General features: G+C 37.6%; 1 protein-coding gene across 1 annotated transcript in view; it reads left to right on the top strand.

Moving 5' to 3' along the window:
* The window catches only part of PPP1R21 (protein phosphatase 1 regulatory subunit 21), a 63,919-nt gene that overhangs the window by 23,740 nt on the left and 14,345 nt on the right, over window positions 1–25,834 (top strand). The window contains exons 10-16 of the mRNA XM_060606318.3: window positions 3,025–3,126; window positions 3,215–3,303; window positions 5,587–5,723; window positions 10,799–10,891; window positions 15,271–15,398; window positions 17,963–18,115; window positions 22,288–22,380. Of these exons, the coding sequence (XP_060462301.3) occupies window positions 3,025–3,126; window positions 3,215–3,303; window positions 5,587–5,723; window positions 10,799–10,891; window positions 15,271–15,398; window positions 17,963–18,115; window positions 22,288–22,380 (795 nt within the window). The remainder of the gene's footprint in view (window positions 1–3,024; window positions 3,127–3,214; window positions 3,304–5,586; window positions 5,724–10,798; window positions 10,892–15,270; window positions 15,399–17,962; window positions 18,116–22,287; window positions 22,381–25,834) is intronic.

Below are 25,834 nucleotides of genomic sequence, written 5' to 3'. Positions count from 1 at the left end.
AAAATCTGTGTGGTATAGTTGACCCTTCTTGCTGGGGTATGGAGTGGGGGTGAGACTGCTTCTCTGCTTGATTTTTGGGGTATGTTCAGAGTGTGTGAAGTTTAAACAAGGAATAAGAAGAGGGCTAAGTGTTGTTCCCTTCAGTCCTTTTTTTGGGGCCTGGCAAATTTTGTTCCTTCCTTTCATTTTTTCTCCTCAGCTGGTTCTTTTTTTTTTTTTTTAATGCTTATTTATTTTGAGAAAGAGAGAGAAAATCCCAAGTAGTCTCCATGCTGTCAGCACAGAGCCTGCCGCAGGGCTCAAACTCACAAACCATCAGATCATGGCCTGAGCAAATTTAAGAATTAGATGCATAACCACTTAACGAACTGAGCTACCCAAGCCCTTCCACCCCTCCCTGATTCCCTGCCCATCTAGTTCTAATGAAAGGATTTACTATAGTTTGTAGGACCACCTTTTACTGAAAAGGAAAAATAAACAGTGAGTGTATTAGTTAGGTATTGCTGTGTAATAAATTACACTAAAACTTAGTCATTTAAAACTACAAACGTTTATTATCTCACACACTTTCTGTGGGTAAGGAATCAGGAGAAAATTAGCCTGGTGGGCTTTGGCTTATGATCTTTCATGAGGTCAGTCAAGAGTCAGCTGAGGCTGTATTCATCTAGAAACTTGCCTGGGGTGGGGGATTTGCTTCCCAGGTGGCTCACTCACCTGGCTGGTGAGTTAGTGCTGGTTGTTGGCGGGAAGCCTTGGTTTCTCAATGAGAACACCTCTCCACAGGGCTGCTTGAGTGTCCTTAGGACATAGCAGTTAACTTCCCCTAGAATGAGGGATCCAAGAGAGAGCAAAGTGGAAGCCACAATGCCTATTGTGACTTAGTGTGGGTACTGAGTATCATCACTTCTACCATATCATTTTGGTCACACAGACCAACCCTGAAACAATGTGCTAGGTAGGGCACTACACAAAGCCAAGAATGGCCAAGGCCCGGATCAGTGGGGCTAGCTTGAAGGCTGGCTCCCACAGGGAGGAAATTGAGGGATTTTGCTGTAGATGTGTGCTCTTAAGTGCCCCATAATGTGGTATTCTGAAATGAATCTGCCCCTCTTCCTACTTGGCCGATTCTTCTTCCTAGCTTGTTTTTCTGTACCATGCAGTGTTTCCAGGGATTGAATAGTGTTTATGTCCATGGATCCTGTAAGTACCTATTAGTGTAGCAAAAGCCTGGATTCTGAAGCCAGACTACTGGGGTCCCAGCCCAGTTCTGCCACTTTCTGTTTTCTCTTGGGCAATTTATTTAACCTCTCTGTGCTTCATTTTCCTGATCTTTAAAACTGAGGATAGAGTACATACCTCATAGGTATATATGTTTGAGGATTAAGTGGATAATACGTGCAGAGTACTAAGAATAGTGCCTGGGACGTAGTATGCACTCACTAACGGTTAGTTCTTGTTATCATTATGTCTTACACATAGGAAGCCCTCAGGAGATGCTTGCTTTTCATCAGTTTTGATCTGACGCCGTATATCTACTGAAGTTCATAAAGAATTAAACTTTGGGTCTTTGAAATATGCTCTTCAGTTTCACTGTGGGAAAAAGCTTTCAGATGACTTGGGTAGGGAAATAGTACTGCAGCATTTTAATGTGGTTATATTTTCTTTTACACTTCTATAATATCAAAAAATATATTTTACTCATTACCGGTTCTTTGTGCATTATTGGAATTTTATTTTAGCTTGTTGCTGTATTAAGCCCACACAGGGAGAGTCATATTTGTTAGTCTTAACTTCCTGAAGCACTTCATTAACTTTGAAGAATTCATGTATTTCTCAATATCTTACTTTTGGTGTTTTGGCCTGTGAAAGGTTCTATGTGGTTTCCCTAATAAGTCTGTATTATTGAAGGGGATTCAGAAACCACTTGTTAAAAGATGACCAGAGTGTTTAGACTTGTTCATAGAATCATAAAGTAGACATTTAGGTGTGTAAGCCTAATGTTCAACTTCACAGGTCTAAAGATTGAAGTCCAGAAAGACTGAGATGTCCAGAGCCATGTATCTATAGTTTGAGGTGTGGCCAGTTGAATCACATTTCTGCATAGTGAGATCTTACATTTCTATACTTAGAAATCAACATTTGAACCATTATACAATATTCATTATACAGTAATTGAGATATTTTGTAGGTGAAAATTAACCTTTTTGCTTTTAAGTTGTCTAAATGCCTGTAGGATGTTTTTCTGAATTGATTCTTCATACTGAATTGTTCTTAAACACTAAACATCAGTGATGGTAATGAAAGTTTTTATATCCTCATGTTGGTGAGAATTGTATTTCTGGACTTTGTTAACTCTGAACATTGTCCACAGTACAAATAAAAATCTGTCCTTAATAGACTTGTTTTTTAAAAAAGGTACAGGGGCACCTAGGTGGCTCAGTTGGTTAAGCGTCTGACTTTGGCTCAGGTCATGATCTCACTGCTTGTGAGTTAGAGCCCCACATTGGGCTCTGTGCTGACAGCTCAGAGCCTGGAGCCTGCTTCGAATTCTGTGTCTCCCTCTCTCTCTCTGCACCTCCCTTGTACGTGCTCTCTCTCTCTCTCAAAATAAATAAACATTAAAATTTTTTTTAAAGAATGAGATACATAACCTAAAAACCTTTCATACAGTTTTGATTTTCTTTTCTTTTTTTTAACGGAGACCCCTGTAGAGAAGCAGGTGTTTGGGGAAGGCCTGTTGGTGCTGGTTGTGATGCAGTGTCCCCTCCCCATTTCCACCCATGCCTGGTTGTTAATTATGTCCCCCAAGCCCCCTTTCAAGTTCCTCCTTTTGGAATGAGATGGGGACTTGGGGATTGTATTTCGAACTATTAGAGGGGAGTATATCTGTTTTGTAAAAGCCAAATTTCCCAGAAAAATTTCCCAAAAAAGTTTATTGCAACTCAGTTGAGTCCATTTACAAATCTGTTGGTATTTGTTATTTTCCAGTGATGTAACTCCCAATTCTTTCCCTTCTGTATTTAGTTCTCACAGTACCTTCATGAAAATGCGTCCTACGTCCGCCCTCTTGAGGAAGGAATGCTTCATTTATTTGAAAGTATTACTGAGGATACTGTGACTGTCCTGGTAATTTTCTTCTGTGTTTCACTTCTGGAAGTGGAGGCTCTCTTTGTCAAATAACACTATTAACCATGATGTTATTTTTCTCTTCCAGGAGACTACTGTGAAATTGAAAACTTTTTCAGAGCACTTAACCTCTTACATATGTTTTCTTAGGAAGATTCTTCCTTATCAGTTAAAAAGGTACTTAATCCTTGAGGGCAAGGAATTTGGGGAATTGTGGGGTGTCACCTGACCTGTGCTGGAATTAATAAAATAGAGACAGGTATTTCTTGTGATCTGCCTGATCTTTCTGCACCATAGCCAATTTGGACTTTTACGAAAAAGGAAAATATGGCTTGAGCAGCATAAACTTATATTTAAGAAAATTTGATTGTTGTGCATCTGTTAGGGTTTTTTGAGTAGTTCTGTACTGTGGTTACTGCTATAACCACATAACAGTATGAATCCATGTTTTCAGTGATTGTGAATCACACATTTATTGAAATAATTTCAGTTTTATCTTTTTGCTGTAAACAAAACCCCCATTTAGATGGGGGTTATAATAGTTAGCTTCTACGATTGGATCTGTAATCATTAGGTTTCTTCAAAGTGGTATTTTCTTGTTTTTATTATTGGTGATGTTTATAAGTTACAAACTAAAAACTTTGTGTATGTGCTCCACCCCTCGTAGAAGATGTCATTTTGTAACCTTAAGTATTCTTTGTTAAGTATTTCTGGAAGGGAAAGCGAAAATAATCTCCGTAACTGGAAATTTGATATTGCTTGTACATTTTGATATTTTTGGTCTAAAACTACCAAGACCTCCATCTAAATCTTTTCATCCTAAGATTTAGCCTTAAAAAAAAAGAATACAACTGGAACACAAAAGAAACAAGAACATAGATGTGTTATAATATATTGTAGAATAAACTTTAGAAAATATGTAGATAACTCATATGTAAGTAACTCACTTAGAGATTTTGAAAATATACAAATATGGTTCATAAATCCTTATAAAACTAAAGTAGTAGGTTTTACCTTTTTAAAAATGTATACTTTCATTATTTGGAACATTTAATATGTGTTAAAAGCCATTTTATTTCCTAATTAAATGTTATTTAATTCTTAATTAAAAGTTATTTCAGTAACCAAATTTTATGATTTGTTGGTATGATAGAATTTTAGGAATCAAGGAGTTAGGACTTGAATAATTATGAATTACAGTTTCATTCAGATTCTTACATCTTATGGTTCAGTATAGTTAAAGTTTTTTGAAAATTGATTCTAGAAGTTTAACACTAAATTGAATATACCTTATTGATCTGGCTTATGTTTAAGAGGAATCTGAGAACCACTGCAAAAGTGGTATTTACTACTTGAAACACTTAGGCATTTTTATTTTACCTTAATTAATTTTTTCACTATTGAGTTTTTAGAAACATTGGATAAGACCTTTCTTGACCTTAGATTCCTATTTTTGGAATGTTGTTCCCTACCCCATCATATATTTATGTTTTTAGGCAACTTTTCATCATTGGTTTCAAAACCACTTTAATTGACAAAATGGCATGTTTTTTAGTTGTAAACGGGCTTAGTATTAAATGAAGCTGTCTGCTATAAAGTAGAAAAAGAGACGTAGCAAGGTCTAGGAGGGAGATATGATTATTTTTCCTGTGATAATAACTCTTCTAGCTTTATATAAAAAGCATTTTGCTTGATTACCTGCGCATTTTATTTTTAAAATTTTTTTAATGTTTATTTATTTTTGAGAGACAGAGCACGAACAGGGGAGGGATTACCTGCACATTTTTAATAAATACTGTTAAAAATCCACCTGTTTTTTTAACCTTACAAATACATATACTATAAAGGTTTCTTAATGATTGACTCTGTCTGCTGGTTCCTGTTCAGTTCTCTTTAGGAAGTCAGTCTATGAGATATTTTTCTCCTCAAAATATTTTTGTATTCTTTTTCTTCTCTTTTCTTTCTTTTCTTCTCTTTTCTTTTTCCTTCCTTTCCCTTCCTTTTCCTTTTCCTTTTCCTTTTCCTTTTCCTTTTCCTTTTCCTTTTCCTTTTCCTTTCAGCTCTGTGCCCGGTGTGGGGCTTGAACTCATGACCCCAAGATCAAGAATTGCATGCTCTATCACCTGAGCCAGCCAGGCACCCCTCCTCAAAATATTTTTTTCCTCAAAATATTCTTAAGAGAAATAATTTTGTGCTGTTCTCAGAATGGAAAGACAATGGACACCTGCCTTTCTTTTTTTTTTTATTTCCCACTTAGTCCTCTGTTACTCCTTTGACATTTGCAGCCAACAGGTATGTGTATTATGGTTTAAAAAATGGAAACTTACAAATGAGATAATTTTTTTTTCTTTTTTGTAAAGTTTTCTCTTTGGATCTAGTTGTTTGAGAATTGAGAGGATTTATTGTAGCTATTTGAAAATCGTTAGGATGCTCACTTTTGAAAAATCTGCTCATTCCTAGTTTAGAAGAAGAATGTGAATCTTCTCTTTGCACATCTGCGTTGAGAGCCAGGAATCTAGAGCTGTCTCAGGACATGAGAAAAATGACAGCTGTGTTTGAGAAGCTGCAGACTTACGTCGGTCTTCTCGCTTTGCCAAGTATGTTTGTTTGTTGCTCATGGTTCAACCTGAAGAACTGAGAGTACAAGAAGCTGGAGAAGGAGATGTTTAGTTTGTTTGAGCAGGAAGAATGCAGGATCTAGAGTCAGAAAAACTTGAACTCAAGTCCCCCAGCCCCTTACACGTTTATGGTCTTAGGCAACTTGCTTTATCTCTCTGTACCTGTCTTCCCATTTAAAAATGGAGGTAAAATGATTTTTAAGTTAAATTAAGAATGTACAGAATCAGGCATTGAAGACATGCATTAAATATTAATTTCCTTTCTCACCATCTTCTTTTTAAAAAAAAAAATTTTTTTTTTAATGTTTATTTATTTTTGAGAGACTGAGAGAGAGCACGGGCAGGGGAGGGACAGAGAGAGAGGGAGACACAGAATCCAAAACAGGCTCCAGACTCTGAGCTGTCAGTACAGAGCCTGATGCGGGGCTCAAACCCATGAACCATGAGATCATGACCTGAGCCGAAGTCGGACACCCAACTGCCTGAGCCACCCAGGCACCCCTCACAATCCTCTTTTTTAAATGCAGAGGGGCAAAGCATAAGAATTTGTAGCAACTTCCCAACAAGTAGAATAGGAGGGGGGGGAGGTTTAGAAGTAAAAATATCATTTGTTTCCCTTTCGTCTAATTTGAGGAGAATATTTTCAGGTAATTGAATGGATCTCAGTTTAAGCGATGTTTTAAGAATGACATGATTTTTCTGGAACTGTGATTTTTTTTTTTTTTGTAACAGCTTTAATGTGATATAATTTACATACTATACAGTTTACCGATTTAAAGTATAACATTCAGTGGTTTTTAGTATATTCACAAATATATGCACCATCATATATCAAAGTTAATTTTAAAATATTTTCATCACTTGAAGCAGAAACCCTGTATACTTTAGCTATCACCTTCTTTTTCCCCTGTTCCACCCCTCCTTGGCTTTAAGCAACTACTAACGTACTTTCTGCTCATAAGTTTGCCTATTCTGAACACTTTGTATAAACAGAATCATGTAACATGGTTTTTTGTGACTGCTTTTTTTTCACTCAGCATAATGTTCTCAAGATTCACCCAACAGGAAGCATGTATCAATAATCCATTCCTTTTTATTACAGAGTACCCTCCCATTGTAGAGATATACCACATTTTATTTACCTATCAGTTGATGCTTTCTATTGTTTTCCACCTTTTGGCTGTTATGAATAGTGATGCTATAGATATTTGTGAACAGTGTTTGAGTGGACTAGCTTTCATTTCTGTTGGGTATATACCTAGGAGTGGAATTGCTGGGTCATATGGTAACAACTATACTTAACTGTTGGAAGAACTGCCACACTGTTTTGCAAGGTGGCTTCCCACCAGCAGGGTTCTGATTTCTCCACATCCTCACCAATACTTGTTATTATCTGGCTTTTTGATTTTAGCCATCCTAGTGTTATTATTCAACTTTCTGACGTGGTGTCTCATTGCTCTTTTGATTTGTATTTCCCTGATGTCTAATGAGGTCAAGCATCTTTTCATGTCCTTATTGGCCATTTGTGTGTCTTCTTTGGAAATAGATTTATTCAGATTTTTTCTCCATTTTTCAATTAGGTTGTCTTTTTATTATTGAGTTGTAAGTGTTATTTTATTTTTATTTTTTTTATAAAAAATTTTTTTTTAATTATTTTTTTTTTTGAGAGAGAGAGAGAGCTAGAGAGAGAGCAAGCATGAGCTGGGGAGAGGCAGAGAAGAAGACACAGAATCTGAAGCAGGCTCCAGGCTCTAAACTGTCAGCACGGGGCTTGAACTCATGAACTGTGAGATCATGATCTGAGCTGAAGTTGGACGCTTAACTGACTGAGCCACCCAGGAGTCCTGTTTTTAAAATTTTTTTTTCAATGTTCATTAATTTTTGAAAGAGAGACAGAACATGAATATGGGAGGGGCAGAGAGAGAGGGAGACATAGAATCTGAAGCAAGCTCCAGGCTGAGCTGTCAGCTTAGAGTCCGACGTGGGGCTCAAACCCATAAGCCAAGAGATCATGACCTGAGCCAAAGTCAGATGCGTAATTGACGGAGCCACCCAGGTACCCCTGTGAGTGTACTTTATATACTCTAGATACAAATCCCTTTTTGGATATATGATTGGCAATATTTTCTTCCATTTTGTGGGTTATCTTTTCACTTTTTGATGGTGTCCATTGAAGCACAAAAGTTTTTTAATTTACATGAAATCAATTTATTTTTATTTTATTGTTTGTGCTTTTGGTGTCTAAGAATCCATGGTCAAATATGAGGTCATAAAGACTTACCCCTATGTTTTCTTCTAAGAATTTTATAGTTTTAGCTTTCATGTTTAGGTCCTTGATCTATTTTGAGTTAACTTTTTTATCTGGTGTGAGGTGTATATCTAGTTGTCTCAGCGCCATTTATTGAAAAGACTTTTTTCCTTATTGAATGACCTTGGCACACTTGTTAAGAATCAGTTGATCATAGGTTTATGGATTTAATTCTAGACTCTCAGGTTTATTCCATTAATCTATATATGTGTCAGTCCTATGCCAATACTATACTGTCTTGATGACTGTTGCTTTTGGGTAAGTTTTGAGATCAGGAAGTGAGAGTCCTCCTAGTTTGTTCTTTGTCAAGATTATTTGAGTATTCTTTCTTTTTTTTATGTTTATTGATTTATTTTGAGAGAGAGGGAGGGAGAGAGAAAGAGAGAATGTGAGTGAGAGTGAAGGAGGAGCAGAGGGAGAGAGAGGGAGAGAATCCCAAGCAGGCTCTGCACTGTCAACATGGAGCCCAACACAGGTTTTTTTTTTATTTAAATTTTTTTTTTTTTTCAACGTTTATTTATTTTTGGGACAGAGAGAGACAGAGCATGAACGGGGGAGGGGCAGAGAGAGAGGGAGACACAGAATCGGAAACAGGCTCCAGGCTCCGAGCCATCAGCCCAGAGCCTGACGCGGGGCTCGAACTCACGGACCGTGAGATCGTGACCTGGATGAAGTCGGACGCCTACCCGACTGCGCCACCCAGGCGCCCCCCAACACAGGTTTTGAACCCACAAACCATGGGATCATAACCTGAGCTGAAACCAAAGAGCTGGAGGAACTGAGCCACCCAGGGACATCTGTTTGACTATTCTTGTTCCCTTGTAATTTCATGTAAATTTTAGAATCAGCTTGTCAGTTTCTACAAAGAAGTCAGCTGGGATTCTGACAGGGATTGCACTGAATCTGTAGATCAGTCTGGGGAGTTTGTCTCCCCAAAATACGTGAAATTCTACTCTGGTATCTGTGTATACAACTTTATTTGGAAATAGGATCTCTGCAGATGTAATCAAGGTAAGATGAGGTCTTACTAGTTTAGGGAGAGCCCTGTCAGTCCAATGACTACCATCCTTATAAGGAGAGATTTGGAGACATATAGAGACACAGGAGAGACTCAGGGAGGCCATATGAAGACCAAGGCAGGGATTGGAGTTAATCCTGCCATAAGTCAAGGAACATGTGGGCCAACAGAAGCTGGGAGAGGCAAGGAACTATTCTCTGGAGCCTTCAGAGGAAGTGTGGCCCTGTTAGCACAGCTTTGATTTCAGACTTCTGGCTTCCAGAACTGTAAGAGAGCTGTTTTCTGTGGTTTTAAACCACTCCCTTTGTAGCACTTTGTCACGGCAGCCCTAGGAAACTCACACAGGGAGTATTGCCATCTTAATAATGTTGAGTTTTCTGGTTCATGAACATGCTGTATTTTTGCATCTAGACAGACCTTCTTTAATTTTATTTTGTAGTTTTTCAGAGTAATCACCCTGATGTTGTTTCTCAGGGGGTTTAGCCATGGGCAGGCCCACAGTCACCCTGGGTAACAGTGGTTTTGTCAGGGCCCTTTCCCAGTTTTGTTCCTTCTTTTTTTTTTTTAATGTTTCTTTAATGTTTAATTTGGAGAGAGAGAGAGAGGAGGAGGAGCAGAGAGAGAGGAAGGTGCAGAATCCTAATCAGGCTCCAAGCTCTGAGCTGTCCACACAGAGCCCAACGTGGGGCTCGAGCTCACAAACTGTGAGATCATGACCTGAGCCAAAGCCGGATGCCCAACTGACTGAGCCACCCAGGCGCCCCTGTTCCTTCTTTTTTTAAAAGTTTATTTTGAGAGAGAGAGAGAGAGAGAGCGCGAGCACTAGTAGGGGAGGAGCAGAGAGAAGGTGAGAGAATCCTAAGCAGACTGTGCACTATTGGCATGGAGTGCGATGTGGGGTTCCAGCACAGGGACCATGAGATCATGAACTGAGCCCATATCAGGAGTCTGATGGTTAGCCCACTGAGCCACCCAGGCACCCCTCCTGTTTTGTTTCTTAGTCACGTGGAGATTAAACTCCACTGATTGCTGACTGGCTGCTTGTCTTGTTTTCAACAATGCCTTTGGGGCATAAATTGCTTCACAGATGATCCAGTTAAATTTGGGCTTTTTTTTTCTTTTAAGTTTATTTTGTGTGTGTGTGTGTGTGTGTGTGTGTGTGTGAGAGTGAGAGAGAGAGAGAGAGAGAGAGCGCGCGCGCACACGCATGAGAGCATCTGCACCTGTGCGCACGGAAGGGGCAGAGAGAGAGGTAGGGAGAATCCCAAGCAGGCTCCATGCTGTGAGCTCAGAGGGCCTGTGGAACTGCTAATGCTGTCATGCCAGAAGTGGAGCGCTGATATTTGAATAATGATGTTTTTAGTGATGTTCAACTAATAATCATGTATAGGGAAAGGAGAAATTGAGAAATATGTCCTGAAGTTACAAGGTGAAAATTCAACTTTTATTTTAAGAAGAATCATAAAATATGTAATCCTACTTAATGTAATTTTGGTTCTTAACCATTAAAAATATTTGTGGATGTGGGTAATGCAGATGAGTTGGATGTATATCTATCATTCTTCTATCTGAATGTGTTTGCAAAGACTTCAGGAGCCATTATTTCCAACATATCACAAGCCATGTTTATTTTCTCTCTTCCCAAGAGTAGAGGAAGCAGGTGAGCTCTCAGGTTTTTAGGCGAAGTCTTCTGGGAAAATGCTTAGGCTTGTGATTTTGGTTTCCTAGGTACAGAGCCAGATGGACTCCTTCGGACGAACTATAGTTCTGTCTTAACAAATGTTGGTGCTGCTCTGCATGGATTTCATGATGTCATGAAAGGTGAGGTTTGGAAAGAACATAAATAAGCTGAAAACCCTTCATCTCATTTTCTCAGATCTGCCCAAATGAGATTAAACCAATATCACCAAGGCTAATAGACCCCAGAAAAAGGCTTAGTAGCATTTGGCTTATGTTGAAGTGCGCAGCTCACTGCCTTCTGTTTTTTCCATCTGCTTCATTTCAGAAGGTAAACACAGTGCTGAAGAGAAACCCTTGTGCACAGTACTTTGGCCAAAAATACATTGCACTGATTTAAGGCAGGTGTGTGAATTTTATCAAGCCAGACATGCTATTCAGAGGCATTTAGCAAAATACTTTGCACTTGTTAGAGCCCAAGCATGAAGGAGTTGAGGAATCCAGGGTTTAAAGTCCCAAGAAAGAATGTACCCACTTTCCACCATCCTGTGCATTTTTAAGTTTAAAGTGCCCATTTTAATTCCCTCCTCTCTCTCTCCCTCTCTGTCTCTGCCCGTCACTCACTTGCACCCACTCTCTCTCTCTCAAAAAAATAAAATGAAATAAAGTACCCATTTTAAGGCCTGTTTTGTTCAGGGGAGACTTAAGGAGTGGAGGTCTGGTTTTAAACTTTGATTAGTTTTTAATTGCTATGTACAAAGAATATAGTCGGCTGAAGGACATTTCATATGCTTCTTAGCTAACTGTGATCCTGAGTCGACTTTTCAGTCTGTGGGTCTGCATGGCTTGTAGGTTTTTTTCTTCTTTTCCTTTTGAAGAGAGTTGGGGTAGGAGAAGGAGGAAAGGGCAGAAGCAATTATTGGAAATAGCCCAGATTAATAATAGCCTAGATTATTCATTGTGGTACTTAGGTAACAATTAGGGACCAATTACTAGTTTCACAGAAAATAATTTTAAAGCCTTAAGACTGTTGGAAAGCATGTACAAGATGGGTGTATTCAGGCCCTCTTGTAGGTTGGCATGTAACCTCCAGCACTGGGAATCATTCAGTCTTAGTGTCAGCAGTATTAGCTAGCACTGTCTTACCTTTCAGTATGGAGAATATACCTTTTTGTGGCTCGTCTCCAATTATAAGGAATTTAAAAAAATCACTGTACTTCTAGGGCTAGCCGTGGCTGTAGGAATCACAGCTTGAATAGACAGTCTTGGTGGCAGATGACAAGAGTCAGCCCAAACCCAGCAGAACTAGTCTGCTGTGTAGAGGACCTAAGGGCATGGTACCTTTTTCCTGTGCAGCTTTTGGTTTGGGAAGTTAAAACCTAGCTATGGTCCTCTCTTCCAGGACTTTAATTAACCCAGAGCTAGGCCATTGAAACCATAGGTAGCTGTTGCTACAGTTTTTGGTTTTAGTTTCTAAATTTTGCTATGCTGATATTATTATTTGTTCTTGCTAGCAGTTTCTCCAGCATTCCTATAAAGAATGGGTGAGAGCAGTGGAGGGTAGCTATCCAATAAGAGGGGTGTTAAAGCTTCCTTTACATTAAAAAAAAAAATCTCGATTTTATTTATATTTCTGTTTTAATTAATCTATAATATGCAGAGTTTTATACAGATGCTTTCTTTTTTTAAGATTTTTTTTTTTTAAGTAATCTCTGGACCCAGCATGGGGCTCCAACCTACAACCCCGAGATCAAGATTCACATGCTCCATCAACTGAGCCAGCCAGACACCCCTATTCAGATGCTTTTATTCAAACATTACATAAGATTAAGACACCAAGTGGTCCAAATCTAAGAATGTTACTGTTTGTTATTTGGGACCTGAGCTAATGGAACTTATGGGAGGATCAGAGGCACCCCCCCCCCCCCAACCCCCTTAGTTCCTCCACTTGTTTCTGTCCTTGAAAACATAACGTAAAGAGAGAATATTGGGAAACATGAAGGGTGGTTGGCAAGATTATGGGGTCCTGTTACTAGGTTTACAGTTTAAATCTGTCTTTTTACTTAACTTGTAAGACTGGTGGGTATCTCTCATGGAAACTCAGAGTGAATATCAACTGGCATTAACAGAAGAAGCTTTATGTTTCAGAGAACTCTCATTTCAAGCCTCTTCCCTTCCTGCTTTGCCCTGAATAATTGCTTGATCTAAGTTAGAAGGCAGGCAGGTGTCATTGTAAAAAGAGAGCTAGAGATATATTAAAATGTCTGTCCTACATGGATTTAAAATAGGAGTGAATTAATCTTTTAACAAGTGAATTCTGAGGGAGAATTGTTATTTTTTTAAAGTTTATTTTTTTTTTGAGAGAGAGAGCGTGAGCACAAAAGGGGAGGGAGGGTAGAGAGAATCTCAAGCAGGCTTTGCACTATTAGCTCAGAGCCTGATGTGGGGCTTGAACTCATGAATTGTGAGATCATGACCTGAGCTGAAATCAAGAGTTGGATGCTTAACTGATTGAGCTACCTAGGCTCCCTGAGAATTGTTGATTTTTAGTCTCAGGTCTAAAGCAGGTAGACTCATAGGAAACATAAGAGAAAAATAAATCTCTGGGCTTAGGTTGCATGATTTCTTTGTTCTTTTTGGATTTAAAATTTAATGTCAAGGAACACCCTAAATAATTGAAATATTTCAACTTGATAAAGAGTACACAATTTGATTAGGAGAATTACTGTTGTCAAACTGCAGTGGCACAGGTCCAGTAGAAGCCATGTAAGTATTCATAGTATTATATGACTTTCATTAAGTATCTCAGTCACCTGCTGATCACCTAAGATTACTGCCAGCCAAGTTGTATCATAGTTTTGTGTACTTCTAGCAAAATTGCGACCAAACCTTTCTGTGGTGTGTAGAGAGAAAATGTCTGTGTTAGGGGCTAGCAAGTTCAGTATATAAGAGTGTTCAGTGTTCAAATCAAAAAAATTTTTTTAATGTTTATTTTAGAGAGAGAGAGAGAGAGCGTGCGTGCATGTGAGCAAGTGGGGGGAGGGACAGAGAGAGAGGGAGACACAGAATCTGAAGCAGGCTCCAGGTTCCAAGCTCTCAGTACAGAGCCCAGTGCGGGGCTCGAACTTATGAACTGTGAGATCATGACCTGAGCTGAAGTTAATGCCCAACTGACTAAGCCACCTAGGTGCCCCCAGTCGAATTTTTATTCACTTGGGTATCTTATGAATATATAGAGGATAATCATTTATTTTTGAAAACGTAAATATAATAGTAATATACTAATTAGTTGATTCTTTTGCTGTGGCAACTGTAATGTAAGGTGTTAACAACAGGGAAAACTGGCTAAAAGGTATACAGAAAAGTCTCTGTAACTTTTCTGTGACTCTGAAAGTTTACATATATGTGCGTATATGTATATTAAATATATAACTAAAACAATTCCCCAGTTTAAAAATTTTAGTAAAAATAATTCTATTCATAAAACAGTGATTTTGTGTTAAAATACCATGATCATATCAGGTTAAATCTCAAAAACCATTTCTTTCTAGTCTTATTTCTTTTTAATTATCCATAATCTAGAATTAACTAGACTTCTTGATTCTGAATAAATGCAGTTCTCTGCATACACACCCATTATAAAAATTCTCATATTTTGTGATTATTTTTAGCTTTGTTGGTAGGGATAATTAGTGCTGTTGTACCTGAAGTATTCTAAAAAATTCAGAGGAGAATGAATTGTAAACACTTTATTATTTAAAAATATAATTACCCTTCCTTATAAATCAGTGTTGTCTTAAGATTCTCCCATTATCCCTTATTTCCAGGACAAAATCATTCTTTCTCAGAGACCCAGAAAACCCCAACCTTAAGTCATTTGGCCGGTTTCACCTACTGCAATTTCTCCTCATGTTTTTTATATTTAAGTCTCTCCTGTGCTTTTCTAACCAAAGGCCTTTGTTGTAATATTCTGGGACTGGAAGCAGTAGCACGTGAAGCCATACACTGGAGGATTCAGTCCCAGTTTGGCTGTGACGATCCTTGTCAGTGTTTGTTAGGGTGTGTACTGGCAGACTGACTAAGGCCAGTAAGGATTGCAGGAGATCGTGTTGGTCATTCTCTTCCAGCCTCATGGTTAGCTTATATAAGTACAAGATGAATTCTCATTTGTGCCTGCCAGACTATTAAAACAGCGTTTTTAACTGGTAAATACTGGTCAGGGTCATTTACTCAACACTAGAATAAGAGCAAACACTCGAAAGAGGGAGAATCAGACCCGTAAGCTGGTGACTATAATAGAGACATCAGGATGGTGTTAAGAGACCCTCACTTGGCTCTATTCTTTCCACATGGATTTGTGACCTAATTGATACTCAGGACAATCCCGATATATTTGGGATCATTTTTTGGTCAAATTTACTGTGTAAATCTCTAAAAGCAGATATGAGAGTAGTGAACGGGCTGGTTATCTGTATGCAACTTGTGTATGGATGGTAATAGTTTTCATTTGATTGCTTTTATAGATATTTCTAAACATTACAATCAGAAAGCTACAATAGAGCATGAACTTCCAACAGCAACACAGAAGCTCATTACAACTAATGACTGTATCCTGTCCTCAGTAGTAGCATTAACAAATGGAGCAGGAAAGGTAAGTTTTCTCTGGTTTATATTGACATTAAATTTAATTCTTAAGTAAGCTCCTTTCTTTTCCTTCCTTAAATGACATAGGAAAATTAATCTGTAAAAGAAGTTTGGAATATCAGACTTTTTTGTAAAATAAAGTTGTCTCCCTTTTCCTTCTCACTGCCCAATATTTAAAGCAACAGGAGAGTGACTGTTTAGCATTCGTGATGAGTAAGTAGATCACTCACAGTTTATTTTTTAGTGAGATATTTGATGATCAGTATACATCTTTGTATATATCAAATGTCTGCTGTATAGAAATTGGGAAATTACATAAAAAGAAAAAAGAACCAATAAAACCTTCATTAATATTTTGGTTTTTTTCCTTCCTGGTTTTTTGTTTTTCGATAACACTTGTCCTAATGCTACCTCTGTGGTTTTGTTTCTTAACAAGAACTTTTAAGGTGACTTTGAACATATGTCTTTTCATTGAGCTATTAATATTAGATAATAATTATTTGGGTCATTAAGCACTTAATTATTATGATAAACTGGCCAAAATGCATTTTCTCTAAAAATTCTGTCTTGGATATTCTGGCTTCAGCAGCTGTCACATTGTCAGTATGTGTTCATGTGGCTGTCATCAGCACCTTTACTGATTCATATTTCTCTGGGAACTACCCATATATGTGTAACCAAAAGGACTGTATTCAGAACTATCTTAGCCCATTTATTTCTGTGGATGCAACCTAATTTCTCAAGGAAATGTTAATTTCTACTTGTGTTTATATACCATTATTTTTCTGACAGGTTGCCCATAACAGGAACACATTTTTTTCAGGTAATTAAGTTAACCAGAAGTGATCACCGATCGTATTACATATTCAGTGTCCTCTTTCTCATCTTTCCCCGACTCAGACTGGTCTTTGTGACACTTTGCAGTGCTTGGGGCCATAATTAGAGGGTGTTATCTTTGGGTTCTGTCAGCACACAGATCTGTGCCTCCAGGGTTCCTCAGCCAGAAGACCATCCCAGCTGTACCCTCTTGATCGCTTGCATCTACAGGCATGCTGAAGCTTTCTGAAGATAATTCTGACCTTGATTTAATTAAGAAAACTTCTGGAAGAAGAGAATGTTAGCACTTTAGAGGCGTTTCTGCAGTTTCTAACTTTTATGAAAATTCTGAAATATTAAATACCTTTATATAAGCTAATTTTAGATTTGCTTTACCTGAAACCTTAAAATGTCTCAAGGGAAGGTATCTGACTGTGAAAAATTGTGCAATTTTTATAAGTTTTTTTTTAAAGTTTATTCTGAGAGAGAGAGAGGGAAAGAGAGAGACAGAGGGGGAGGGAGAGAGAGTGATAGAGGATCCCAAGCAGGCCCCGCACTGTCAGTGTAGAGCCCGACACAGGGCATGAACTAAAAAACCACGAGATCATGACCTGAGCCAAAATCAAGAGTCAGACGCTTAACCAACTGAGCCACCCAGGCACCCCTAAAAATGGTTTTTAACTGAAGTAAGTATCTGAACTAATGTTAGTTGGTGGCAGCTTAATATCTAGCTAATGTGATTTGATTAAACTAAATTTTATGGTATATAATTTTTAAAAGCCCAGTAGGAAAATGTAACATATGCATATTGAAGAACATTTAGAAAATGTACAAATACTAGAAAGAGGAAAGAATGTAAACCTCACCATGTATTGCTATGACCTAAAATGCAAATCCTGGGTATATGATTATCCATGTCATTTACAAGGAATATAAAGCTCAAGACTTTTAGAATCCTTTATTTTCTTGAATACTACCTAGTGTAGAATTTCATTTGACATAGTAAAATACTAATGAAAAATAAAAACTTTCAGACCATTAGTGATTGCTTGCTTACTTTCTGGCCAATTTTTGCCAAGGTGTAGGATACTTTGTTCCATAAGTCACTTCTTATTTATCAAAATAGGATATTCTTTAATGTATGCAGCACTTTAATTTTTTTGGCTAATAACCTTCTCAGACATTTTTATTTATATCACCATTTCATACAACACTATAAATTCAAAGTCATGGCTCAGTCATGGGTCTTTGTGCCTGCTTACACAGATTTAGTCTTTATTATATTTGTAGATCATAAATTGAGATTTACAGAATTAAATTTAAGTAGAGTTATCATATTCAAGATGCTGTGTCCTGTCTCATGTTGGAATTGGAAACATTCAAAGTTAAAATACAAATGGAATATATAAATCCAAACATGCATATTTTGAGACTAGTGGCAGAAATTAATGAGGTAAATGGCCCATGAACATCATCCCCAGAATAAACCCGAATTCAGTCTTGGTTTTCAGAAAGAATAGACATTGTCGAGGTTGAGACATGTCAGAAGTCTGGTCTCAATCTTTATACTGGTATTGTCTTTCTATTACAAATCATTGGCCTAGGAATTCTTCCCAAGTAAATGTGGGCTTTTGGCAGGTGTTGAAATTTCATTTCCATGCCGGCACCTTTAACTTTGCTTCGAAAACTATTAGGTCTATATTTTAGATACATGATTGGAAAACAAAATCTATTTTCTTGTCACACTTGATTTAGATTGCATCTTTCTTCAGCAACAATGTGGACTACTTCATTGCTTCTCTGAGCTACGGGCCTAAGGCAGCGAGTGGCTTCATTAGTCCTCTTTCAGCTGAGTGCATGCTGCAATACAAGAAAAAAGCTGCCGCCTATATGAAGGCTCTGAGAAAGGTTTGTGAGCTCCTGTTAAATTAACCTCAGAGGAAAAATCAGGAATCATTCCAGAGAAGGGCAAGAGTTTTTCCACATTTCGTTTTGTTTAGATTTTACACAGTTGGGGGCACAGGTGGTTGGTGAGTATTGGGGGAGGTCTTTGGGGAGGAGAAGGTGACAGAGACCCAAACCTCAATTAATGTGTGATCTATGCATAGGCCATGTTGAACTCATGTCCCCAAGTGTCTAGAATGAGGCAGCCACGCAGCCAATAAATATCAAACTTCAGAAATCTCAAACTTGTAGAAATAGAAAAAAATTGAAATACATTTATAATTTTTTCCTGAATATAAGAATACAAGGTCATTGCAAGCAGAAATCAGAAGGTGTAACAGTGCATGAAGAAGAAAATTACGCACCAATTCCCACCCCCCAGAGGTAGCTACCCTTAATTTTGTTGGAGTATATCTGTACCCAAAAAACTTTAGTGCATGTGTGTACACATGCACACAAGGAAACACATACATGTATGTGCTATAAAAAGCAAAGTGTATCTGGATACATACCCTTCTATTTCATTTTACTTTTTTATTTCAATTTTTTATTTAAATTCTAGTTAGCATATATGGTAAAATTGATTTCAGGTGTAGAATTTAGTGATTCATCACTTAAATTTAACACCCAGTGCTCATCACAAGTGCCCTCCTTAATACCCATCACCCAATTAGCCCATCCCCTGCCTACCTCCCCTCATCACTTCTCCCCCTGCCTACCTCCCCTCATCACTTCTCAGTTCTCTGTAGTTGAAGAGTCTCTTATAGTTTGCCTCCCTCTCTCTCTCTCTTTTTTCCCCCTTCTCCTATGTTCATCTGTTTTGTTTCTTAAATTTCACATATGAGTGAAATCATATGGTATTTGTCTTTCTCTCACTGGCTTATTTTGCTTAGCAGAATACATTCTTGCTCAATCTGCATTGTTGGAATGGCAAGATTTCATTCTTTTTGATGGCTGATAGTCCATTGACATACACTGTTTTAGAATATTATTTTTGTGGATATAAAAATTGTGATTTTTAATACATCAAATAATACTTTCTATAAATATAAATTGTTATCATTTTAATACCTCTATAGTATTAAATCTATAGTATTTCATTCTGTGTGTGATAATTTAATTAACTAATCCATTGCTCATGGATATTTAGGTTGTTTCCTATTTTTCACTGTTATATGCGGAGAAACAGTAGATATTCTTGCACATGCAACTCTAACTTTGTGCATTTTTTACCTTTTTCCTCCTTATTTTTTTTTTTACTTTTAGGTACAAATAATGCCTAAACATGTTCTTATATTACATTAGAACATTACATGTATAGTCCCTAATTCCACTCTCTCTCCAGAGGTCACTATACCTATCAGTTTGGTGTATAACCTTCCAGAATCTTGGAGCATTTATGCATCTATTGACAATATACAATGTATAGACTTTTCTTTCTTTTTTCAACTGAAATGCTTGTTTCATTGTGCAACTTGATTTTTTTCTTTTTTTTTTTAACTTTTTAAGTTTTATTTATTTATTTTAAATGTTTTATTTATTTTGAGAAAGAGTGTGAGTGGGGGAGGGACAGAGAGAGAGAGAGGGAGAGAGAGAATCCCAAGCAGGCTATGTGCTGTTAGAGCAGAGCCCATTGTGGGGCTCACTCTCACAAACTGAACCGTGAGATCCATGACCTGAGTTGAAAGCAAGAGTTGGACACTTAACCAACTGAGCCACCCAGGTGCCTTGATTTTTTTCATTTAAAGTGTCTTAGATGTGCCTGACTGGCTCAGTTTGAAGCGTGGGAGATTCTTGATCTCAGGGTCATGAGTCTGAGCCCCACATTGTGTATACAGATTATTTAAAAAAATTAATTAATTAAAAAAATGTTTTGTTAGGTGTATAGAATTGTCGAATCACCATATTGTACATCTGAAACTAACATTGTTCTTCAACTATGTATTTAAAAAAATATTTTTTAATGTTTTATTTATTTTTGAGAGAGAGAGAGAGAGCATGCACGAGCAAGTGGGGGGAGGCGCAGAGGGAGAGGGAGACCCAGAATCAGAAGCAGGCTCCAGGCTCTGAGCTGTCAGCACGGAGCCCGATGCAGGGCTCGAACTCAAAACTGTGAGATCATGACCTGAGCCGAAGTCGGATGCTTAACCGACTGAGCCACCCAGGCGCCTGCATCAACTATACTTTAAAAAAATGAAGAAACAAAGAAAAATTAAAAACAAATAAAATGTTTTAGAGACCTGTCTGTATCATTACATATGGTGGCTACTATATTCCTTTTAAATACAGCATAGAATCTTACAATATGTATGTTTTGTGGCTCATTTAGATATTCCTTATTGGTGGGCATTTAGGTTCATTCCAGTTTTTTACTGTTAAAATAATACTGTAAGTGATAGCTTTGTAAATGCCTCCTTGGGCACATGTGTGGAATATTGAGTAGCGGAATGTTCTGAATCATGTGGCTTGCACATTTTGCATTTTAATATGTGTTGCAAATTGTCCTTAAGAGTAGCTGTACTGTTTTATGTTTCTAGCATTGTATAAGGCTACCAATCTCTCTTTGTGTAATTATTTTAATTATGTCTTTAAGATTAATTTCCCAAAATGGAATTGCTGGTTCAAAGTCTGTGAATCTTTCAAATTTTGACACATTTTTCCAGACTACACTTCAGGAAGATTGTCTATTTATAGTTTACCAGAAGTATAAATTTAACCCATAAATTTAATATTAATTAGACAAGAAGCTTCTTATTATTTTAATTTGCATTCCTTTGCTTATTGAAGTGGTATGTCTTTTCATAAAGTTATTGTTTGTATTTATTCTGTCAATTCTCTGTTCATCGTTGATCTATTTTTAGATAAATGTTCCTAATTAGGGTTGAAAGAGCTCCCTATATAGTAAGAACTTTAATCCTGTGGCTGTGTTAGAAGTATTTTTTCTCCAGTTTGCTGTAGTATTTTTTCAAAATAGAAGTTTTAATTTTTATATCTTTAAACCAATCTTTTTCTTTATGGTGGTGATTCTTGGCCAGGGGTACTTTTCAAGATTACAGAAATGATCACCTACATTTTCTTCCATTACTTTCATGGTCTAAATTTTTAGATTGAATTCTTTAATCCATCTTGGAGTCATTCTGATAGAGGTATGAAAAAGGGATCTAAATAGTTATTTTTCTAGATTATTACCTGGTTATCCTTGTGGCTTTTATCCAGTCTGTCCTTTCTCTATTGACTTAAAAAAAAAACAAACAAACCCAGCATTTATCACATAATATGTTTTTGTGTATGCTTTTGTCTGTTTCTAGATATTCTGTCCTCTTCCTTTATCTGTCTATTCATGTGTTTGTTTTGGAAAGTTTAATTGGGGGGTTTAATTGACATAAAAAAACTGCATATATTTCAAGCATACAATTTGATAGGTTTTGACATGTTTACACCCTTAAAGGCACAGTCAAGACAATGCCCCTTAGTGATCTTTATTTCTGCCTCTCTGACAATCTGCTTTAAAAAAAAAAAAAATTGAGATGTCATTGACATACAATATTATATTAGTTACAGGTGTACAACATAGTGATTCAACACTTATATACATTACAGAGTGATCACCAAGATAAGTGTAGCTACCATCTGTCACCATACAAAGTTGTTACTTACTATTTATATTCCTATGCTGTGCATCCTGTCCTGTGTCTTATTTATTTTATAACTGGAAGTTTGTATCTTTTAATCCCCTTTCTCTATTTTGCCCATGCTCTCACCGCGCCCCCCCCCCCCCCCCCCCCCCCACAAATCTGGCAACCACCTGATTGATCTCTGTATCTGAGTCTGTTTCTGTTTTTTTTTTTTTTTTCTTTAATTTGTTTTGTTTTGTAGATTTCACATAGAAGTGAAATCATATGGTATTTGGTACAGGTCCATATGCTTTTAGTTAGTGTAGATTATAACTGGAATGACAAGTCCCTCTTCGTTATTTTTCTTTAAAAAAGGTCCCTGTGACATCATTAAAAGGAAATAGTGAATGTTGGCATATGTCTGAATTTATTGTTGAACCCCATTTAACATTCTTTCTGTGTACATAGGATTCGGGAATGATATGATCTTTTCCTTTAATTCTTCTGCTGCCTTTTCCATAGCCCCTCTTGGAGTCTGTGCCTTACGAAGAAGCTCTGGCAAACCGCCGGGTCCTTCTCAGCTCTACTGAAAGTCGAGAAGGCCTTGCACAACAGGTATGGTGCCTCATGCTACTTGTTAAAGGAGCATAAATGTTAAATCCCCTGGAGAAGGCTTTTAACACAGAACAATATAAAAGACTTTATAAGTGAACATGTAAAATTAATTGTTTAACGTGCTAAAATGCACCATAAGCATAATTCATTGAAGAACATTTGTTGATACTCTATTTTTATTTTATTTTTTTTTAATGTTTTTATTTATTTTTGAGACAGAGAGAGACAGAGCAGGAGCAGGGGAGGGGCGGAGAGAGAGGGAGACACAGAATCCGAAGCAGACTTCAGGCTCTGAGCTGTCAGCACTGAGCCACCCAGGCGCCCCTGTTGATACTCTAAATAAGTCATCTTGATTCAGTTGGTGTTATAATTGCCACTCAGGTAATATCAACACACTTTGGCCATGGTGATTCTTTCTTTCTCTAGGCACTAGATTTAAAAGTCTGAACTAATAAGGCAAAAAAGGGGGAGGAGCTTGAGACTCCATGAGTTATTTATTTCTTAAATGATCAGGAACAAAAAATTTCCAATATTCTGTTAGTTGGTCAATTGAATTTGGGGGCTAGGTGGAGGTGGGAGGGAAGTTGGTACACACTGACACTGGTTTAGCTTTTGTCAGAGACGTACTTCAACAGCAGGCTTGCTTTAAGTTTTGGAAATACTTACTTTAAAGAGAGTGCAAATAGATTCACCTGACACTTCCTTTTGTCTGCTGGCACATATCACTTATCTTTTTGACATTAAATGTGCTAGGATGTTGGAAGTAAACATTTAATCCAGAGTAATTCCTAAAAAACAAAATTCTTGGGACAAAAATAAAATGTGGAATACTTTAAAATTTGATTTTCAATTTCAATTTTCTTTTTACTTTATGTAAGGAAAGTAAGGCTTAAAGAAATTAAGCAGCTTTTACCCAAGGTAGCTAGTAAGTGGGAGAACTGTCTGGTTTCAGAGCTATTGCAGCACTGCCCCCCCCCCCCCCCCCATTGACCAGCTGTAGGCTAGTCTGATAAGCACTCTGGGTGTGACTTCCTGTCTCTCTGAAAAGAGTGAGTCTAAGATCTGCCTTCCAGGGCCTTGTAAGGATTAACTGAGCCAATGGGAGGCAGTGTGATATAGTGAAAAGAATCAGACTTGTGAGCCAGACACATGGGATCCAAATCCTGGCTCTGCCATTTGCTAGCTTAGCAGGTCGTTCAGCTGCTGGGAGCTTTAGTTCTCCTCTTTGGGAAATGAGAATTGAAGGACTGTGAGGCTTCAATGGGATCCTGGCAGGAAAGTACCATGAACAGTGTCTGCTGCATGGTAATTGCTCAACCATGATAGCCGGTAAAGCATTTGGAATTCACTGTAAGATTGTTTTTATTTTCATGTAATTCTCAAGCTTTCATTTGCCCTGAGAATTAATATATTTAGACTTCTTGTTGAATGGAGTATAACATAATTTAAAAAAAAAATACAAATTATTAATGTATAGTTAATCCTTGAACAACAAGGGGGCTGGGGCATTGATCCCCTCGCACAGTTGAAAATTCGTGTAAACTTTTGACTCCCCCAAAACTTAATTGCTAATAACCTATTGTTGACTGGAAGCCTTACTGATAACATAAATATCCGATGTACACATATTTTGTGTATTTTATGTATCATATACTGTACTCTTACAATAAAGTAAGCTAGAGAAAAGATGTTATTAAAATCATAAGGAAGAGAAAATACTTTTACAATATTGTACGTATTTATTGAAAAAAATCCACATTATAAGTGGATCCATGTAGTTCAAACCCATGTTGTGCAAGGGCCAACTGTGTATCCCACTGAATTTTCACAAGCAAACATACTGATGTAACTAGCATCTCGGTAAAAATTTTTAAAAAGAACACTTCTGTATGTAAAGTATTCCTTTAAGAAAAAAAATACTAGGAGTTCAGCAGCCTTCCTCATGCCCCTTTCCCGCCTTCCTCCTTGCCCCCAAAGAAAACCATCATCTTGTGTTCTAACACAATAGATTAGTGAAAAGTTCAGTAAATGAAACTTTTCATTCATTGAGATTATATAATATATATTCTTTCAGGTCTGCCTTCTCTCATTCAACATTATATTTGTAATATTCATCCGTGTTATGTGTAATTGTAATCTGTCCATTTTCATTATTGTTTAGTATTCTACTGGGTGAATATGCATTATTCTTTTTTATTGCCTATGAATATTTGGGTAGTTTCAGGTGTTTGGCTATCATAGTGCTATTGTGAACATCCTTACGTATGTCTTCTGGTAAATGTGCATCGTGTTACATACATAGAATTGTTGGGTCATATAGGATATGATGTCTTCAGCTTTAAAGATCCAGCCAAACAGTTTTTCAAAGTGTTTGTCCCAAATTCCAGTCCTGCTAGCACTATCTGGTAGTTCCAGTTGCTCCACAAACATGCCCACCTTTGTGTTTTCTTCTTTTTTTTTAAATTGTTTAAATGTTTTATTTATTTTTGAAAGAGAGAGAGACAGAGTATGAGCAGGGGAGGGGCAGAGAGAGAGGGAGACACAGAATCCGAAGCAGGCTCCAGGCTCTGAGCTGTCAGCACAGAGCCCAACACAGGGCTCGAACCCACGAGCTGTGAGATCATGACCTGAGCTGAAGTCGGACACTTAACCGATTGAGCCACCCAGGTGCCCCTGTATTTTCTGTCCTTTAATTTTAGTCATTTGGGTGGTTTCAAATTGCTTTGCTTTGATCATAGTGACATTGAATACCTTCTTTTTTATGTTTTTAGTCTTGTTCAGTGCCTATTCAAGTCTTTCCCCCCCTTATTTTTCTATTGGGTTGTCTTTTTCTTGTTGGATACATGCTTTGCGGATGTCTTCCATTTTGTGACTTTCCTTTTCACTCTCTTAATGATATCTTTTTTTTTTTTAAATTTTTTTATTGTTTATTATTTTTGAGAGAGAGAGAGAGAGAGAGAGAGACTGAGAGCAAGCAGGGGAGGGGCAGAGAGAGAGAGGGAGACAGAATTAGAAGCAGACTCCAAGCTCTGAGCGCTCAGGACAGAGCCCGACGCGGGGCTCGAACTCACAGACCACAAGATCATGACCTGATCTGTAGTCGGCCACCCAACCAACTGAGCCACCCAGGTGCCCTGATGATATCTTTTGATGAGTAAAGATTTTTCATTTTTTAAAAAAATTTTTTTTAATGTTTATTTATTTTTGAGACAGAGAGAGACAGAGCATGAACGGGGGAGGGTCAGAGAGAGGGAGACACAGAATCCGAAACAGGCTCCAGGCTCTGAGCTGTCAGCACAGAGCCTGACGCGGGCTCGAACTCACGGACCGCGAGATCATGACCTGAGCCGAAGTCGGCCGCTTAACCGACTGAGCCACCCAGGCGCCCCAAGATTTTTAATTTTACTGTCATCCAATTTTTCAGTTTCTGGTTGTGCTTTGTGAATCTTGTTTA

Source organism: Panthera onca, chromosome A3, assembly GCF_046562875.1.
Source record: "Panthera onca isolate mPanOnc1 chromosome A3, mPanOnc1 haplotype 2, whole genome shotgun sequence".
NCBI classification, from domain to species: domain Eukaryota; kingdom Metazoa; phylum Chordata; class Mammalia; order Carnivora; family Felidae; genus Panthera; species Panthera onca.
The sequence above is the reverse complement of the archived record's forward strand: the minus strand, read 5'-3'. Positions and strand labels throughout refer to the sequence as shown.